The sequence below is a fragment of the Aulonocara stuartgranti genome (genome assembly GCF_965226115.1).
Source record: "Aulonocara stuartgranti genome assembly, chromosome: 14".
Classification (NCBI taxonomy): Eukaryota; Metazoa; Chordata; class Actinopteri; order Cichliformes; family Cichlidae; genus Aulonocara; species Aulonocara stuartgranti.
This window is the reverse complement of record NC_138950.1, coordinates 4030119-4047265: the sequence shown is the minus strand read 5'-3', so window position 1 is coordinate 4047265 and position 17147 is coordinate 4030119. Positions and strand designations below refer to the sequence as shown.

At 42.3% G+C, this 17147-nt stretch overlaps 1 protein-coding gene across 4 annotated transcripts in view; it reads right to left on the bottom strand.

Annotated features, from left to right (window-relative positions):
• The window catches only part of slc8a2b (solute carrier family 8 member 2b), a 200307-nt gene that overhangs the window by 30999 nt on the left and 152161 nt on the right, over window positions 1-17147 (bottom strand). For all 4 annotated transcript variants that reach the window (XM_082503049.1, XM_082503047.1, XM_082503050.1 and 1 more), the window contains 6 exons: window positions 11954-12091; window positions 11626-11853; window positions 10719-11114; window positions 4646-4771; window positions 4263-4458; window positions 2078-2208 (listed from right to left, as the gene is read on the bottom strand). In XM_082503049.1, coding sequence (XP_082359175.1) covers window positions 2078-2208; window positions 4263-4458; window positions 4646-4771; window positions 10719-11114; window positions 11626-11853; window positions 11954-12091 — 1215 coding nt within the window. The remainder of the gene's footprint in view (window positions 1-2077; window positions 2209-4262; window positions 4459-4645; window positions 4772-10718; window positions 11115-11625; window positions 11854-11953; window positions 12092-17147) is intronic.

Genomic DNA, 17147 nt, shown 5'->3' with positions numbered 1-17147 from the left:
GCAAGCTCTGTAAGTTATTTTGAGCCCTTGATTAAATGAACAGGAAGAGACTGACTGACATTTTAATTTCAGTGGTTACCAAGATACAGAAACTGTGTCTGACATCTGCTTGTCGACTTTTCTTCAGAAGTTTTAAAGGTTGGGCTGAAAATGGTGATCCAGCGTAGAAGCACCAAAATCCCACAGTTCCTCCTCACTTAAGTGTGACGTTTTTTTACACATAACTCAAACATCTGGATTTTTTAAAGCTTTAGGTTAGGGGAACATGAGTGCTCAGACCGACACAGGCAGTATCAGCTCATTACTGCCTGCTTGGCTTCACTTCCACTAATTTGAGGGGCTGAATTTGACGTCTCCATCGTGTTTGTGCTCTTTGTGCATCGGTGAAATGTGCTAACAAATAATATGCCGTGCAGTGAGAAAGAGTCAATCAGAGAAGTCTCTGTATCGGGTTCTGAGAGTCAAAGTATTTTATTTAGATTAGCACTAATTAAAAGGCATCTGTGTCGTTGTGACGGAGCTTTAAAATGTCCAGAAGCAGCTTGTTAAACAAACTTGCTAGTCTTAGTTAATAGATAACTTAGCAGTGAACCAACACGACTGGTTTACGTGAGAGGTGAGTGATAACTGCCATCTTTGGGATTACAGAATTGCCACAGGTTTCAATATCATCTCTCTTTTTTCTAATACTTTAATTTTATGTTTATAATTTCAGCTGCTCATAGATTCTCAGCAAACCCGTGACTTTCTGCTTTACATTCATGTTAGTGGGAACAAACATAACCCACATGTAGAAGCAGCAGAATGAGCAGTAGTAGTCTGACTGGAAGCAACAGTATTTTTCCCTCCCAGCCGCGAACCCGGGCTTCTGTTTTTCCAGAGCCTTTGTCTGTCTCTCCTCCCGGGACTCTCATTATGTATCTCCTCATCCCTCTCCCACCTCTTTCTCCTCACTTTGATCTCCTTGGAAATCTTCCCAGATTTCACAGTAACTGTGGAGGAAGCCCGCAGAGTGTTTGTGCATTTTTATAAAGTAAAACTCTCAGTCCAGAGCTCCTCCTGCACCAAAGCTGGTGACTTACCGTGTGTAGGTCCTAATTAGAAAATCAGCTGAATTAGAAATCTCTTCACCAACTTGGAGCTCAAAGCTTTTGGGATGAACTGACAGGTATATTTCATAATTCATATAATCAGCTATACAGTTTCCCACAAGGATCATTAAAGATTCAACTTGTCTCCAAAAAAACCTTCAATAAATCTTTAACACTGAAGTTCCCTTATTGTCAAACTCATCTTCCATCTGCCACGATGAAGGAAGAGAGTACTCTTAAACTGTGTCTGTGTCGTGGTCACTGCTGTGTCCTCACTTCTCTTTTTGTTCCTCCTTTGTGCTTCTAACACTTTTCACTGTTTCTTCTGTGCATCAGTGTCTGAGCCTCCCTCTGTCTGTGTTCACTCGCTCTTTTTACTTCCTGTTTTATTATGAAGTTTTTGCTTTGTCCCTTTCAGAGTTTAAGATTTATAAGACTGCTTCCACGTTCAAGCTTCAGCCGTGTCTTGTTTCCCTGTACTTGTATTTCTGCCTCTAAGAAAGCAAAACTCTTGAGCGTCTTGGATCCAAATGGCCAACATTAACATACCAAAACCTGTACAGGGAGAACATGCAAACTCCACATGGAAATGCTCAGCCTGACTTCAAACCCAGCGACACTAATGCTGCGAGCAACACTGATAACCGCTGAAAGGCCTGCTACAGTTTCTGCATCCATAAGATCCATGCCAGGGTCAGCTGGGGTCTGAGTGATGTAACTTTTAACATCAGATGGTGAGGACAAGACTCCCTGTAGTATTTTGTGATTGTGTAAACTGGCCTGAGCTTATATAAAAGGAACAGCTACTCATCCGTACTGTCAGCAGCTGTCCATGTCCCCAACAAAGTATAAGCCCCACCTGAGTCACTGTTGTTGTGTTCCTGTGATTTTTTGTATACGGTTAACCTTGTGTTTCTTTGTTTTTAATAAAAGGATGTTTTTTAAATGGCAGGTTATCTTCTCTTCGCAGTCTTCCCTGAACTCACCTTGATCTCTTTGCAAGTCTCTCCAGGCTTGAACACCAGCGTTCCTTCGGTGTATTCGTAATCTGATCCAGCGTTGGCTGAACCATCTTCTGTTCTGTAGTCCACATAGAAAGTATTCTCTCCCAGACCACCTAAACAACAGAAATAAAACACAGTTACACTGGATATATTACACAATATTATTTCTGTGAGCTGTATCTATCTGTACTGTGATGTTCACACTCTTACAAAACCTATATAGGAAGATAAGCTGACTCTCAGTTACTTTTGCATTTATGTTGCTCGTGTTTTTCACCAGCAGATTTTGTTTTCCTTATGATTTCAGAACTGAAGCCAAAGCGCTTTGAGCCAACTGTTGTTGAGATTTGGAGCGATATAAATAAATAAATACATATGAATAAAACTGAACTGAATTGAACTGAAATACATTTATTCAACATATCTAAAGAGGGACTCTATTTTAAATTTGGATGAATTTAGACTTCCTTTTACATGCTAGTGATTGTCTTGGAGTGTCTAAATCTATTCATGACTAAAACTGGAGGTGGAAACCAGACCTTTGTACATAAGGTGCACAAAGGTCTAATGAGTGAGATTTTTAAAAAGGAAACATGAACAAGCTCGCAACAAGAAAAGAAACGATAAAGATAGAAGGAACATTTTGTTCTTTTTAATATTAGCAGATCTGGGAATTGAAATGCAGATAAATTAAAAGTGCAACAAGCTCCAGCTCGCACTGGAGCGGTTCGCAGCCGAGTGTGAAGCAGCGGGAATGAGGATCAGCACCTCCAAATCTGAGGCCATGGTTCTCAGCCGGAAAAGGGTGGAGTGCCCACTCCGGGTCGGGGATGAGTTCCTGCCCCAAGTGGAGGAGTTCAAGTATCTCGGGGTCTTGTTCGCGAGTGATGGGAGAAGGGAGCCGGAGATCGACAGACGGATTGGGGCTGCAGCTGAAGTAATGCGGACGCTGCACCGGTCCGTCGTAGTGAAGAGGGAGCTGAGTGTAAAAGCGAAGCTCTCAATTTACCGGTCGATCTACGTCCCTACCCTCACCTATGGCCACGAGCTGTGGGTAGTGACCGAAAGAACGAGATCGCGGATACAAGCGGCAGAAATGAGCTCCCTCCGAAGGGTGGCTGGCCTCTCCCTTAGAGATAGGGTGAGAAGTTTGGCCATCCGGGAGGGGCTCAGAGTAGAGCAGCTGCTGCTCCACATCGAAAAGAGCCAGCTGAGGTGGTTCGGGCATCTGACAAGGATGCCTCCTGGGCGCCTCCTGGGTGAGGTGTTCCAGGCATGTCCCACCGGGAGGAGGCCCCGGGGCAGACCCAGGACACGCTGGAGAGATTATATCTCTCGGCTTGCCTGGGAACGCCTTGGTGTTCCCCCGGATAAGCTGGAGGAGGTGGCTGGGGAGAGGGAGGTCTGGGCCTCTTTGCTTAGGCTGCTGCCCCCGCGACCCGGCCTCGGATAAAGCGGATGAAAATGGATGGATGGATGGATGGAAACATGAACAAACGAATTTAAGAATTTGAAGGAAATAGTCATGAATCTACAGGCTGAAATGTATGCATCTGGATTTTTGACACCAGAATATGTGTGTGTGTGTGTGTGTGTGTGTGTGTGTGTGTGTGTGTGTGTGTGTGTGTGGGAGGGGGGAATCCTATTCAGCTGTATTATGTATAGCTGTCCATCAATCAGTGCCTCCCATCTAGGTGCCTTAGAATCAGGCATATATATCAGAAACTCTGACATACTTAATAAAGCTGTGTGAAAAAATTGCTTTCGTACTGTGACCACATGGATGGGTCAAAATGTGGTAGCTGGTCATTGACAATTACTCCAAAAACCCCCAAAAACCTTTTCTTGGGATTCCTCAAAACAAGCTACGTGAAATTTTTTCAAACTGCTGTGTTAAAAAAAGAAATTCTGTTTAAGCACGGGTTACTGCAGGCTCTCTTTAAAGTGCTTCTTCCATAAGTACTTTTACAAGTAATTAAATGTCTTCCTTTAGGTTCAGTGGAGGAAACTGACCACAGGTCGGATCAAAGACAGAAAAAGTTTAGATCAAAAGTTGCACTGATTTGTAGAACAGAAAGATTTTATGCTTTATTACCACAGCAGCTCTCAGCCTCTTGTCTTATTTATGTGGACTCATTATAAGCTTATGCGTAATTCATTTCGCTACCTTGACACGCCACAGCCAGCATCAGGACGCCGCAGTTCTCCATGCACTGACTGTGAGGACTCTCAAATGAGATGCGGCTGCACACAGCCATGTCGTCGTCTTCTGGGGCCTCCTCGTCAGCTACGGCTGTGCGCCGCGCGTGGTCCGCTGCATGCTTCTTCAGGACGTTTCCAGCTCCGATCATCATACGAGTCGCCTTCAGGGAGAGGAAGAGGAGGATGAGGGGTTAAAGGAAACAAAGAGTACAGAATCATTTTTAGAAGCCCTTGAACTACTTTATGAGTTCCCACAGTTCTGGACAACCTTGTGTGTTTACCTCAGGGCCTAAGAGAGAGAGACAGTGTGTGTGTGTGTGTGTGTGTGTGTGTGTGTGTGTGTGTTACCTGAATGCGGTAAAAAGCTCGGCTCTTCTGCTGGTGCAGCAAGGCGTAGTAGTTGGCCAGCTCCACCAGCTGGTCCAGCTCTTTATCAGGATATTTCTGCTTCAACTCCTTCAAGATACGAATCACCTGGAGGAAAGATGAGAGGACACAAATATGCTTAAGATGGAATCGACACGACAGAAGAGCGAGACATTCTCATCACGTACAGTTTCTGCAGACACGTTTCCACTCACGTAAAAGAAAAGAATTTCTCACTGCCTCCAAGACTAAATATTTTATATGTTTTCAGGCTTTTTTTTAAATTACACGTCTCAGATATATGCACAGCTTTTTTAGGACTTTGATTGGATCAATGCAACACTTTGATACTTTTCTTTTTCAGCCATTCTGTTGCAGGTTTGCTGCTGTGACAGATGGTTGTGACTCCAGAGTACTTTGCTATGCAGAGGAGTTTCTGGTCGACTCCGGGTCCTGTGGCTGCCCAAATCATCACTCCTCCACCCCGTGTAATAGTTGGTATGCAACTGGTATGAACTGCTGTGCATCGTGACCAAACATTGGTCTCGTCTGTTTGAAGGACATCGTTCCAGAAATTTTGGGCTTTGCTCAGACATAATTTTGCAAACTTAAGCTGTTCTGTCTTTTTTAGAATTCCTGGGAAGACTGAGGAATTGTGTTAACACACAACTAATGCTCCAGACCAGCAAACTGTCAAAACTTCTGCTTTCACAGAGCTCATCACACTTGTTGAAGATCAACTAATCAAGTGCAGTTTGTTAGCAGTGTCTGGCTGCTCTTTACTCTCTCTCTCCCCCCCCCCTTTGGATACAGTACAGGTACATTTAGTTTTTTACAAGATTGCATCAAGTCTTAGAGATATAAAATACAAAAAAGGCTAACGCAGAAATGTCTTATATACTTTTTCGGTTTCATAACAACAGAATCACTGCATCTTTTCTCTAAAAGCTCGAGCTATCAAAAGGATGACATTTTGAAATAATAACCTCCAACAACTTTCAAGCATTAAAAGAGAAAATGTCATCAGTTAAAGGAATAAATTACCCCTTTGCTGTCCAAAGACAGTCACACAAAGAGGCCTGATGTCTAATTACATTTGATCACATGAGTTGGTGCAGAAAACATCCCACATTTGTGCTACTTGAAATGGTCAGCAAAAAAAATCAAAACTAAACAAAACTAACATAACGCCTTTTCTCCATAACGATATCCAGTCAGGTGATGTTTCACTTCCACCAGATACAATATGATTTACAGTTTTAATCAGCAGTTATTATCCTGCTTCCTACTAATCGCCTTCACAATATAACCACATACTGTATTAGAATAGGTGAAGCTGATCTGGTGTTAGGATATATTTTTGCATGTCACTTTAAAAAAGATATAACATAACCCACTCTCAGTCTGTACCAGGTACTCTGCAGATTTACAAATAGACCATTAAGCAAACACAAATATGGTAATACTTAAACCATTTCTTTCATTTTCTCTACACAACATGAAACACAGGTTGTTTCTGGCATTTTAACAGGAGCTGTGAACCTGCTCTTAAAATATGTAAAAATGTGCAGGTCTGACTCCCCTGATGGGCTGTTCTTTGTCTTGTCTTGTTTACAAGGACTGAAAGAGACAAAAACATTGATGCTGAGTATGGGAAATAAGTCTGTCTGTCCAACAGCAGTTTATTAGACAAACAAGACTAAGTCAGTCTTGCAGATTTTGATAAGCACCTTTGGCCTGTGCTACCGGGTGTAGAGAGAGGATCCAAATGCCTATCAGGAATCTCAAAGAGATGCAAAGAGGAACTTTATTTGTTTTATAAATAAAAAAGAGAACAAAATGCTGTGCACAACACCAGCGAGAGAACCTGGAAGGAAGTAATGAAACTGAGTCACAAAAAACAGATAACAAAAAACCTTGTAGACAAACAAGAGTGAACAGCGTGTTTCCTTGTTAATGTGTTATTTTTTCAGTTATGGATGTATTTGCAAGACTCGGTGTGGCGTGATTAACTTTTAGAATTTCTTTGGATCTGAATCCCGAACTTTTGTGAAGGATTCTTTGTAATGTGGATTAAAATAGTCCTGCTGGATCCAGGGACTCGGGCCATATGTGGTCTGCTTTGGTCTATCTTCCCTCTAAGAGCGACTGTTAGCAAAGAAAAAAATAACCCTTTTCAGTGTAACCTGTATGTGCTGCATATGCATGGAGCCAGGTTTCACAGTAAGTGATAGCTCAGTATCAATAAAGGAGTGAGTGGTCCTGAAGGGGTCACCTCAGTGAGAGGAAGTGAAGCCCACAGCCTGAGGCTGCGTTCTGCCTCTGCACACATTTACATCAAGTTTCTGCCCACACAGCGAACTCAAATAGCAAAACTGCAGGGGTGGAGTGCACTCGACACTTTCAGCTGGCTTTCAGGGTGCGAACCTACCTAAAAGGCCATTTAGCACAATATTATCAGCAGAATAACGTTTAACCCTCAGCTTTAAGGCTACTTTTTCTCTGGTACTAAATACAGTACTGTACATTTCAGTACAGCTTGTGATATCTGAGCATGAACCGCACATACAGCCAAATTAGGAGTAAAAAAGCAAAATGTAATTACATTTCTAAAACTCCAATTATGTAAGTATGGGCAGCGTCTTCAAACTTGTCACCCAAGTCCAAGGTAAACTGTGAAAATACCTGTGAAAGGCAACTTTAAAAAAGTCCACTTTGGAGCATATTTTAGCTTAAAATATCAGAATGATATTTTAAAGCCTGGTTTAATTGGGCCAGAAAAATGATGTGGATGAGGACCTGTTTGTCTCTCAGTTCTTACTGTCTGTCTAGCTTTTATTTTAATAAAGTTTCTTCCCAAGAGTCTCATTTCTCTGCTTTTCTCATTTTCCATCCTCAGTTCTAAATCAAGTAAATTATATTTATAGAGCCAAGTATTACAAGGTCTCCTCAGGGGGTTTTATGATTTGTACTGTTGATAGATTTTCAGTTCAGATAAGAAAAAAGTTCGTTCTACTCCTCAAAAGTAAGAGCCGTTAATCTTTTCACAGCAGATGTAAATGGGCTTATTGTCATCTGCATTCCAGACAGGTGCAAAGCAGCGATTGTTAACAAAATGAGATTATAAAGTGCAGAACAAAGCATGCATGCTTCACTCGAGGAAATTTAAACTGGAGACACATTTATCTGCATTTGAGGCGCTTAACAAATTTATCAGACGAGATTTCATAAAAACAAGAAAACACAAGTACTTTAGAAATCTGTTAAAAACTTGTTCAAAAAACTAAAAGTTATGTTTTTATTTATGAGGCAAAATAACAAACTTTTTACATGTGTTCTGAGCCAGAAGCCAGAAAATAATGAAGCACATATTCAAATACTTAAATTAAATCTTCTGTTCTGCTTTTTTGTAACACAGTACATTTGTAAATTTAATAATTATATTTTAGTATGAAAAATATAATTTAGACTAAGGAGCGTGGGCCTGTGGCAGAAACCTTACACTGGGTGGTGTTTGAAATGTACTGAGCACTCTATCTTTCTGTCTCCTGCTGAGAAATAATCCATTATCTTTCGCAATTCTGTCGTCTTGATGGATGCTCCATCATCCAGGTAAGTAAATCTCCAAAAGTTGATTGTGTTCATCTGGACGTAGCGTTTTGTGGGAGAAACGTTTCGTCACTCATCCAGGTGACGTCTTCAGTCTCAGCTGACTACAGGTTTCAATCTTATAAACAGTAAATTTGCATAATGACTGAAACCAGCCCACTGAAGGAACAATGGGCTGGAAGGTCAGTTCCTTAATCTTAATTATGCAAATTCTCATGGTCATTGATCAACAACCACTGATCAATAACCATGAGTACCATTCACAGAGAGTTGGGGAATGGCTGCAATCACAGCATTGTAAGATGGTGACAGATGCACCCTTAGGCCCCCTCCTCGATTCAGAGATGGTCTTTCCCTTTTCACGTAAATGGCCTCCTTGACTCCGCCCTCAAACCAGTGTTCCTTTCTGTCCAGGATGTTACATCCTCATCATTGAAAGAGTGCCCACTGGCCTGTAGGTGTAAATAGACTGCAGAGTCCTGGCCTGACGAGGTGGCTCTTCTGTGTTGTGCCATCCGCTTCACCAGAGGTTGTTTGGTTTCCCCGATGTATAAATCCTGGCAATCCTCCTGCACTTAACAGCGTACACTGTGTTACTCTGTTTGTGTCGGGGGACCCGATCCTTGGGGTGGACCAATTTTTGGCGCAGCGTGTTTTGGGTTTAAAAGCCGCAGAGACCCGGTGTTTAGAAAAAATGTGTCTCAACTGTTCCAATACTCCTGACACGTACGGGATCACTACAGGTTTTCGCTTGGGCAGCGGTTGTCCTTCTCTCCTGGATCGGCTGGAGCTTTCTTTAGGTGTTTTTCCCGCTTTGACAAAAGTCCAGCTGGGATAACCACATTTACTCAGGGCCTTCTTGATGTGCTGTTCTTCTGCCTCTCTGGCCGCTGTGTCTGTGGGGATGGTGTTCGCTCTGTGTTGTAGCGTCCTGATGACACCCAGTTTGTGCTCCAGTGGATGATGAGAGTCAAACCTTAAATACTGATCTGTATGTGTAGGTTTATGGAACACGTCAGCTTTTAGATGTCCCCCATTACTGATGGAAATCTCACAGTCTAAGAAGGCTAACCTGCCACTTTTCATATCCTCCCTGGTGAATTTGATGTGTTGGTCCACCGAGTTTATGTGATCCGTGAATTGTGGTACATCCTGAGATTTGATTTTCACCCAGGTGTCATCCACATAGCTGAACCAATGGCTTGGTGGTGTTCCAGGGTAGGACAGCAAAGCCCTCTTTTCCACTTCTTCCATGTACAAATTGGCCACGATGGGTGAAACAGGGGAGCCCATGGCACACCCATGTTTCTGCCTGTAGAACTGACCCTTGTATGTGAAGTAGGTGGAATGAAGGCACAGTTCAAATACACTTGGTCGATGCTGAGAGTGGTCCTGTTGCTGAGGTTGGTGTCATCCTGTAATCTCTTACGAACTACCTCCAACGCTTCTGTGACTGGGATGCAAGTGAAGAAAGATGTAACGTCGTACGAGACCATGGTTTCATTTGCCTCCATAATGACATCTCTCACCTTCTCAACAAAATCCAGGGTGTTCTGGATGTGGTGTTCAGAGCTGCCCACCAGCGGGTTCAGGATGGAAGCCAGAAACTTGGAGATGTTATAGGTGACAGAGTTGATCATACAGACAATCGGTCTTAAAGGTGCACCCTGTTTATGTATTTTCAGTAAACCATACAGACTTGGTGTAGATTCCCCTGGGTATAGCTTCACTGGGCTGGTTTCAGTCATTATGCAAATGTACTGTTTATAGGTTTGGGGAAACCTGCAGTCAGCTGAGACTGAAGAAGTCACCTGGATGAGTGACGAAACGTTTCTCCCACAAAAACGCTACGTCCAGATGAACACAATCAGCTTCTGGAGAACTACAATTCTGTGCTAAAAAAGCAGAAAGTGCAAGTTTAGATTTTTCACCAACATAAAAATGTGGGAAATCCAATTATGAAATGAATATATGGTAAGCCACATATGCAATGACCCCAGAGTCCAAATGGATTTACATTCTAAAGATTACATGAAAATGAAACACTTGTTTCTTCATTTCCTCACTTTGAACACAGATTTTCCACACATAGCACTAAGATGTTCTGCACAAACCAGAAATGCATCTGAGGAATGGAAAGAAAAACTTTGTTTGCATAGTGACAGTGTTAAAATGTGCAGTAACAAGTGCTCCATAGGTTTTTGTTGTTTTCCTGTCTGTCTTCAGAAATATTTTTATTTATGTTTTGACTCTCTGGTTTGCTGATCTGATGGTTGAAGTTCACCTGTTTTATAGGAAGACCTTTCACACAGTTTTATGTAACACATCATCTGGCGTGTAACTGAATCTCTCAAACTAACAGTCTAATGTTTGAGTCTGATGTTGTGCTTGTGATCAGATGCTCTCCTATGCTGCTCTCTGAAGATTCTTCCCGTCTCTGTCTCACCTCCTTGCGGCTCTCATCCAGCTCCTTGCTGCTTTCCACATTGACTGTAGCGCTGGTGGAGTGGGGCAGATTGGCTCCCCCTCCTGTTCCCACGGCTCCTGCTGCCGCTCCAATGTTGTTGGCTGTGGCGCCTGTGGTCCCGTCCTGAGTGCCGCCCCCACAGTTTTCAGCAGGAACCACAGCGCCCCCTCGCGCTGGGAACTTGCCATCTATGATCATCTCCATGCCGCCTTTGTTGGGTGTCAAATCCCCTTCAGTCTCGACAACGATGCCATGGCGCTTGTCGGCTCGGTAACGCTTGCCCATGTATTTGTAGAAGAGCAGGCGCCGATCAGCGATCCAAGCCAGGATGACGCAGACAGGGAAGAAGAGCAGGGTGACCAGGGCCTCCCACACCTGAAACACACATGGAGATTATAAAGTTAGAACTATTATAGTCGTTAAAGATCAGTCATCCATCCATCCATTCATCTATCCATCTTCTTAACAGCTGAAGTAACTCTGAAGGAGGAGCTCTGAACCCGGGATCTGCTTGCTGTGAGGCGACCTGGCCCATAAGGAAACAACAGTATGTGGTCACATTTGGATTCACAAGTTAACATCACTACTTGTGTGGTAAAAAAGAATAAGAGATATCTTTGCTTAGAAGTTTGTCCATCAGCAAGCAGGAAGAAGACGATATTGACATGTCTCCCTCCACATATTCCCCAACCTCTAAAACAAATAAAAGACAAAAACTGCTCCGTGTCAAAACTATTTCCTGATCACTTCGCTTCACGTCTTCATGTTAGAGGGTTCATTTGAGAACTTACCAATTTACCAAAAAGATGAATAAATATCTGGTATGTTGCCACTGCACCTCTGAGCTCACTGATTCTTTCATCCTCTCACACTGAGTCTGCCTCACCTCCACGACACCCGGTGATATGATAGACAGGATAAGGTAGAGCCAGATGTAGGCGAAGATGCTCCAGAACGCGGTGATGAAGAACACTCGCAGATGTTTGATCTTCCGGCTCTGGCCGTTGGGGATCACCCACACGCAGATCCCGATGATCACAAACATGTTGAAGGCAGCACTGCCGACGATGGTTCCTGGACCCAACTGGCCAGCCTTGAATTCGTGACCACACACCTGCAAAAAGTTTGTAACAGGGAGAGGAAAGACAAGTCTACTTACCATCTGCATCTCAATAAACGATACACAGAGTTACTGTGTGTGTGTGTGTGTGTACCTCTATAACAGAGAGCAGTATCTCTGGAGCGCTGGAGCCCAGAGCCATGAGCGTCAGATTGGACACTGTTTCATTCCAGATTCGAACCGTCATCACTGACGTTTCCCCGTTAGGCATAGTGATGGTCACCTCCTTCTCCTGTTGGCCCAAACACACAATTTGTGTTAGCGTGCTTGATGTAAAAAGTCTGGACTACGTAGAAGGATGAAGGTGTAACCTGCCCCACCCTAGGCTGAACAGAGAGTTAGGAAGATGCCAGTCCACGGTCTGTGTAAACCTCCACATCCTTATCAGATTATTTCTTCTTCTTCATCCACCAAGTAGTCATAGATACGCTGTTCATACCTCAAAAGATGCGGCTCGTTCATGCACTGTTCGCTTCTATTCAGATTTTTTAAATTAGACACTGAATGGAGAGACTCGTTCTCTTCTCTGCTGTCACTCCTCTTCCTTTAGGCACATTTTCACGGTACCTCTTACAGTTTTTCAGTTTTGGTCAAAACTGTCCAGAGAAATCTCTCAAATCTCTCCCCGTTCATGTACACTGGGAAGCTAAAGTGAGGTTAGAGTGAGACATGCAGAAAATCTCGTCTGAAATTTTGGTATTTAATCTGCCGCTGTGACCACAATTTTTAACCTACAGCCATCATTTTACCTGCAAAACGTAGCTATGCTTGTTTGCTTTTCAAAAAGCCATGCCTCAAAGCCCACACATGCATACTTTTTGAACTACAGCCATTTGTTTCAGAGGAATGCCATCATGTGCTTTCATTCATGAGTTTCCAACAGTCATGGAGAGAAAGAAAAAATATTTTTTAACTTGCTCTCCTTGTCACAGTCTGCTCAGGCAAACTGCATGGAGTGCAAAGAGTGGACCCAGGTCTGGACATACTAAAACTCAAACATAACTGATGATGAGCGGTTTATTTAGGCAGACAAAACAGTACAAAATAAAAGGACGAAAACAACATAAAACTAAACAATGACCTACACTGGGTAAACTAGAAAAGAAACAAGAACCAAGAAAAATCTTGGGGAACAGAAAACAAACAAGAAAAACTCTAAACATAGCAAAGTGATATGGAAATCTGAAAGCACGACATGGCATGGGAAAAACGCAGCCGATCCGGCAAGGAGTGACTGAAAACACTTGGACTAAATACACACAGGAGGATAATGAGGGAAGTGGGAACACATGGGGAAATGGCTGACACACATGAACATAACGACATAATGTCTACTAATTCAGTTTGCATGTTGAAGTATTTCTGGTCAAGATATATAAGATTGTTAGTATGTTAGGCAAGGTCCTTAAAGGAACATAATAGTTGTTTAAATGTGTTATTGGTTGACAGAGCACTCGGCATAGAAAAATAGGAATCTAAGTAGCAGCCAGTCCACACCTCCCTGTTGTTTCAAGAATGAAAAACCAAGAAGGATTTTCTTTTTTGCTAATACGTTTTCCATGGTGATCTGTATGAGCCTCTGGACAGTAAAAAGTCACTGTTCTCACATGCTGGGGCTGCAGATAATGCAGTGGGGCTGTATCCCAATTCAGGCTCTGCAGCCTTAAAGGCCGCATTTTAAGGCCGATTACGTCACAGCGACGCGACGAAGGCTGTCCCAATTCGCAGGCTGCTCGAAATGCGGCCCTCAAATGCGTCCTTCATTTCCCTGAATTTTAAGGATGTGGCGGCGTAGACTTCGTGGCCCAACATATCCCAGAATGCATAGCGCGGCGGTGGGTGTGGATAATTTTGCCGAAAAAAAACGGCGGAAGAGTAAACTTTTAAAAGTAACTACTTAATATTATGTCACTTCTTTATGTGCAAATGTTTAATAACGAAGAACATTAAAATATTACTGTCGGCAAAGTTATGTGACATTAGTGACGTTTGTACTAACTTGGTTTTAAAGCCTTTACTTTAAAATATACGCCGTTCAATAGCTGAGCTTAATCTTACAGAGAATGATCAAAGCTCATGTAGAAACAAACAAACAAATGAACAAAAGATTTTCTCCTTCATTTCTGTCAAACAAAGCTGAAAAGTTTCCAGCTGTTAGTATCATGGTTGCTAGGCAACCTGGGCAGCACGAAGGAGGCTAAACCGTCCCATTTCACAAGCCTCGCACTTCCGGCCTTAGCGGTCTTTGAGTACGCGGCCCTTGTGGACCGTTAAGGCTGCGTACTTTAAGGCTGCAGACCCTGAATTGGGATACAGCCTGGGTAGTACCGTTACCTCACAACGACAGTGGTCCTTTCAGTTTGCATCCCAACTTAGATGAAGGGGGACAATTTTTCTTCTTGTTAACAAGAAGAAGTTCAATATCTCTACCTGCTGAGAATTTGCAGTGAGAACAAATCTTCCATGTTCTCATCCAGTCCTGTGTTTTAAAAACGACCTTCCCATTCCACTAAACAGCATTTTTAATTACATCTCAGGAAAGCAGTTTTGCAGTTTTAATACCTTACATTTAACAAGATAGGCAGTGTCATCCAGCCAAGTAGAGTTTGACTTCCAGCTACTCACTCACTTATTTTCAGATTAGATTTTCTTTCAAATGTAATTTTCATACTCCGTGTTGTTGTGTTGTAGGCACCAAAACTATCAAGTTTTCATTGAGGGAAAGGTTTGGATTCAAATACAAATGTTCATAATGTTAACCACATTAGAGGCTTGAGCTCCATTTTCTGCAGCATAAGCCTGAAAACATTAACAGAACTAAAAAAAATAAAATAAAAAACTAAAAGTCAAATATTTTCACAGTTTAAACATTTGGATCCGTGAACATGACTTACACTATTTTTCATTAACTTCTCCCAAAACGGTTAAGTTAACAAAAAAAAAGTTAAAAACTCAGTTAAAAACCTGAAGGTTGAAAATGTGCTTCCTATCTAAAGTCAACATTTATTACTGGCTTTGAAAGGGAATTTTTATATATGCAGCCAGCAAGTTTGCTTTTACTCCCGTTCCTCATTTCTTTCTTGATCACGCGTACAGTCTATGACCACAAAGAAAGAAAATAAACAGAAAAGCCACGTTGATAATAAAGGTGTCTGTTGAAAAAAGAATCCACGAAAAAAACAAAACACATTTCCCTCTAAATCAGAATTCAGTTTATGTGAGTGGGAATGTAATTTTTCTGAGTCGTGGCTCTCTTGTCGTATTTATCTACATAGAGACAAAGAGACAGATTTATCTCTCTGCTTCTGCTGTATTCATCACCATTAGCAGTTTATTCGCTGACATAGTCGTTACTACATTTACTCTGTTTCCTTTGCATTCATAAATCCTCATAACAGGAGCTCACACAGGAAGTGAAGTGTAGAACAGCGGTCCCCAACCTTTTTTGCGCCACGGACCGGTTTATGCCCGACAATATTTTCACAGACCGGCCTTTAAGGTGTCGCGGATAAATACAACTAAATAAAACTAGTACCGGTACTGAAAAGTTATTCATAACACACGTGAAAAGACCCAGGAAAACCGAGTTAACGATAAAAACGATAACAAAATAACGCTGAAAACCGATAAAAACCCTGAAAACCATACATTTCACAGCTGAGCCTCAACTCTCGCGGCCCAGTACCAAACGACTCACGGACCGGTACCGGTCCGAGGTCCGGGGGTTGGGGACCGCTGGTGTAGAACATGTAGGGTCAGCACTCCCACATACTCCTGCAGTGTACAGACACACCAGCACACAGACTGACCGGAGCCCTGACCGGTAGATGGTGCAGAGGTGGTGCTGTGCCTGCCACGGTGATGGATTGTGGGGTACACACTCAGATATCCGTGTACACTGACCATGAAGGGGATGGATGAGCTAATGTTTCCTGTGGCTTCTACCACCATGCCTATTACTTTGTTGTCTTTCCCGTTATAGAGCCCCTTATCTGACAGATTTCTCATTACATTCAATCTCAGTGTAATTCCTCTGGATCCCTGTATATGTATCTGTTAGGCTCAGGGAATGACCTGAATGGAGTTGGACAGCTCCTGTGGAAAGATGAGTTGCGGTCAAGAGGCTCCACTAAAAATGATTTACTAAGCTGTCACCGGAACCAAATTAACCTGGACTGCATTTGACCGTGTGACTGGTACTTTAAACTAGATGGTGGTTGTTTGCCTCCACAGCTGTTTTCAGGCTGGATGCCTGCTTAAATTTTCCAGAGTAAATAAATGCACTTGCTTATTTTCAAAAGTAATTAGTTACTTAGTTACTTTTTAAAAACACGATTTACAACATGAATAGGTAATAAAGCGATAGATCTTTTAGCCCAATTCTACTTTTTTTGCATAATCCATCATACAAATGTAATCAAATGGAAAAGTCTCTTTCTAAAACTTGTTTTGTTAGTTTTAATCTTTTAACTTTATGCATCAAGCAAAACATTAAATGATATGCAACATTCTCTGACTGGAAGAAATTTGTTGAACATTTAAACCTATTTTCTGCACATTCCAGCACATAAAATAAAATAGTTGTTTGTGTTTACACTCACTCTTTCTAATAGATGTGAGTAAACCACAGCAGAAAATAAATAAAATCAAAGACTCAGCGGTCCTGTTGCTCTATTTTCACCTGTTTAGAAGGAGTGGGGCAGGCGGAGGTTTACCCTGGTGCAGGTGTGTTGTAGCGGTCAGTGGAAGGATCTGGGAGTTTCACATTCCCGTGGCAGCGTACTGTCAGTGCTTGCTCAGAAGTTTAGGGGGTTTTTCGCTGTAAAAAGAAGTTTTCTTCCCACGCAGTGAACAGCGGACTAAATGTTTTTGTCACTTTTTATGGAATCAAACTCAAAGTAAGGTCAGTACTTCCACGCTTTAAACACTGCACGCTCATACTCTCTCCCGCACTCGATATATTATTCATTGTTGATCTGCACACAGCTGTTGCCACGAACATCGCACTCGCTTACGTCACTGTCATGAGACACTCGTCAAAAAATCACGGTTTTAGTAACGCAGTAACACAGCGTGCTTACGGGGAAGTAACAGTAATCTAATTACCTTTTTTGCAGTAGTAATCCCTTACTTTACTGGTTACTTGAAAAAAGTAATCGGATTACAGTAATGCGTTACTTGTAACGCGTTATTGCCCATCTCTGCTGAAGAGCATAGCTATCCATGGTTGTTTCAATGAATAACTTTTAATAAATGTTTCCAAGTGTTTAACACTTCTGCAGTGGCAA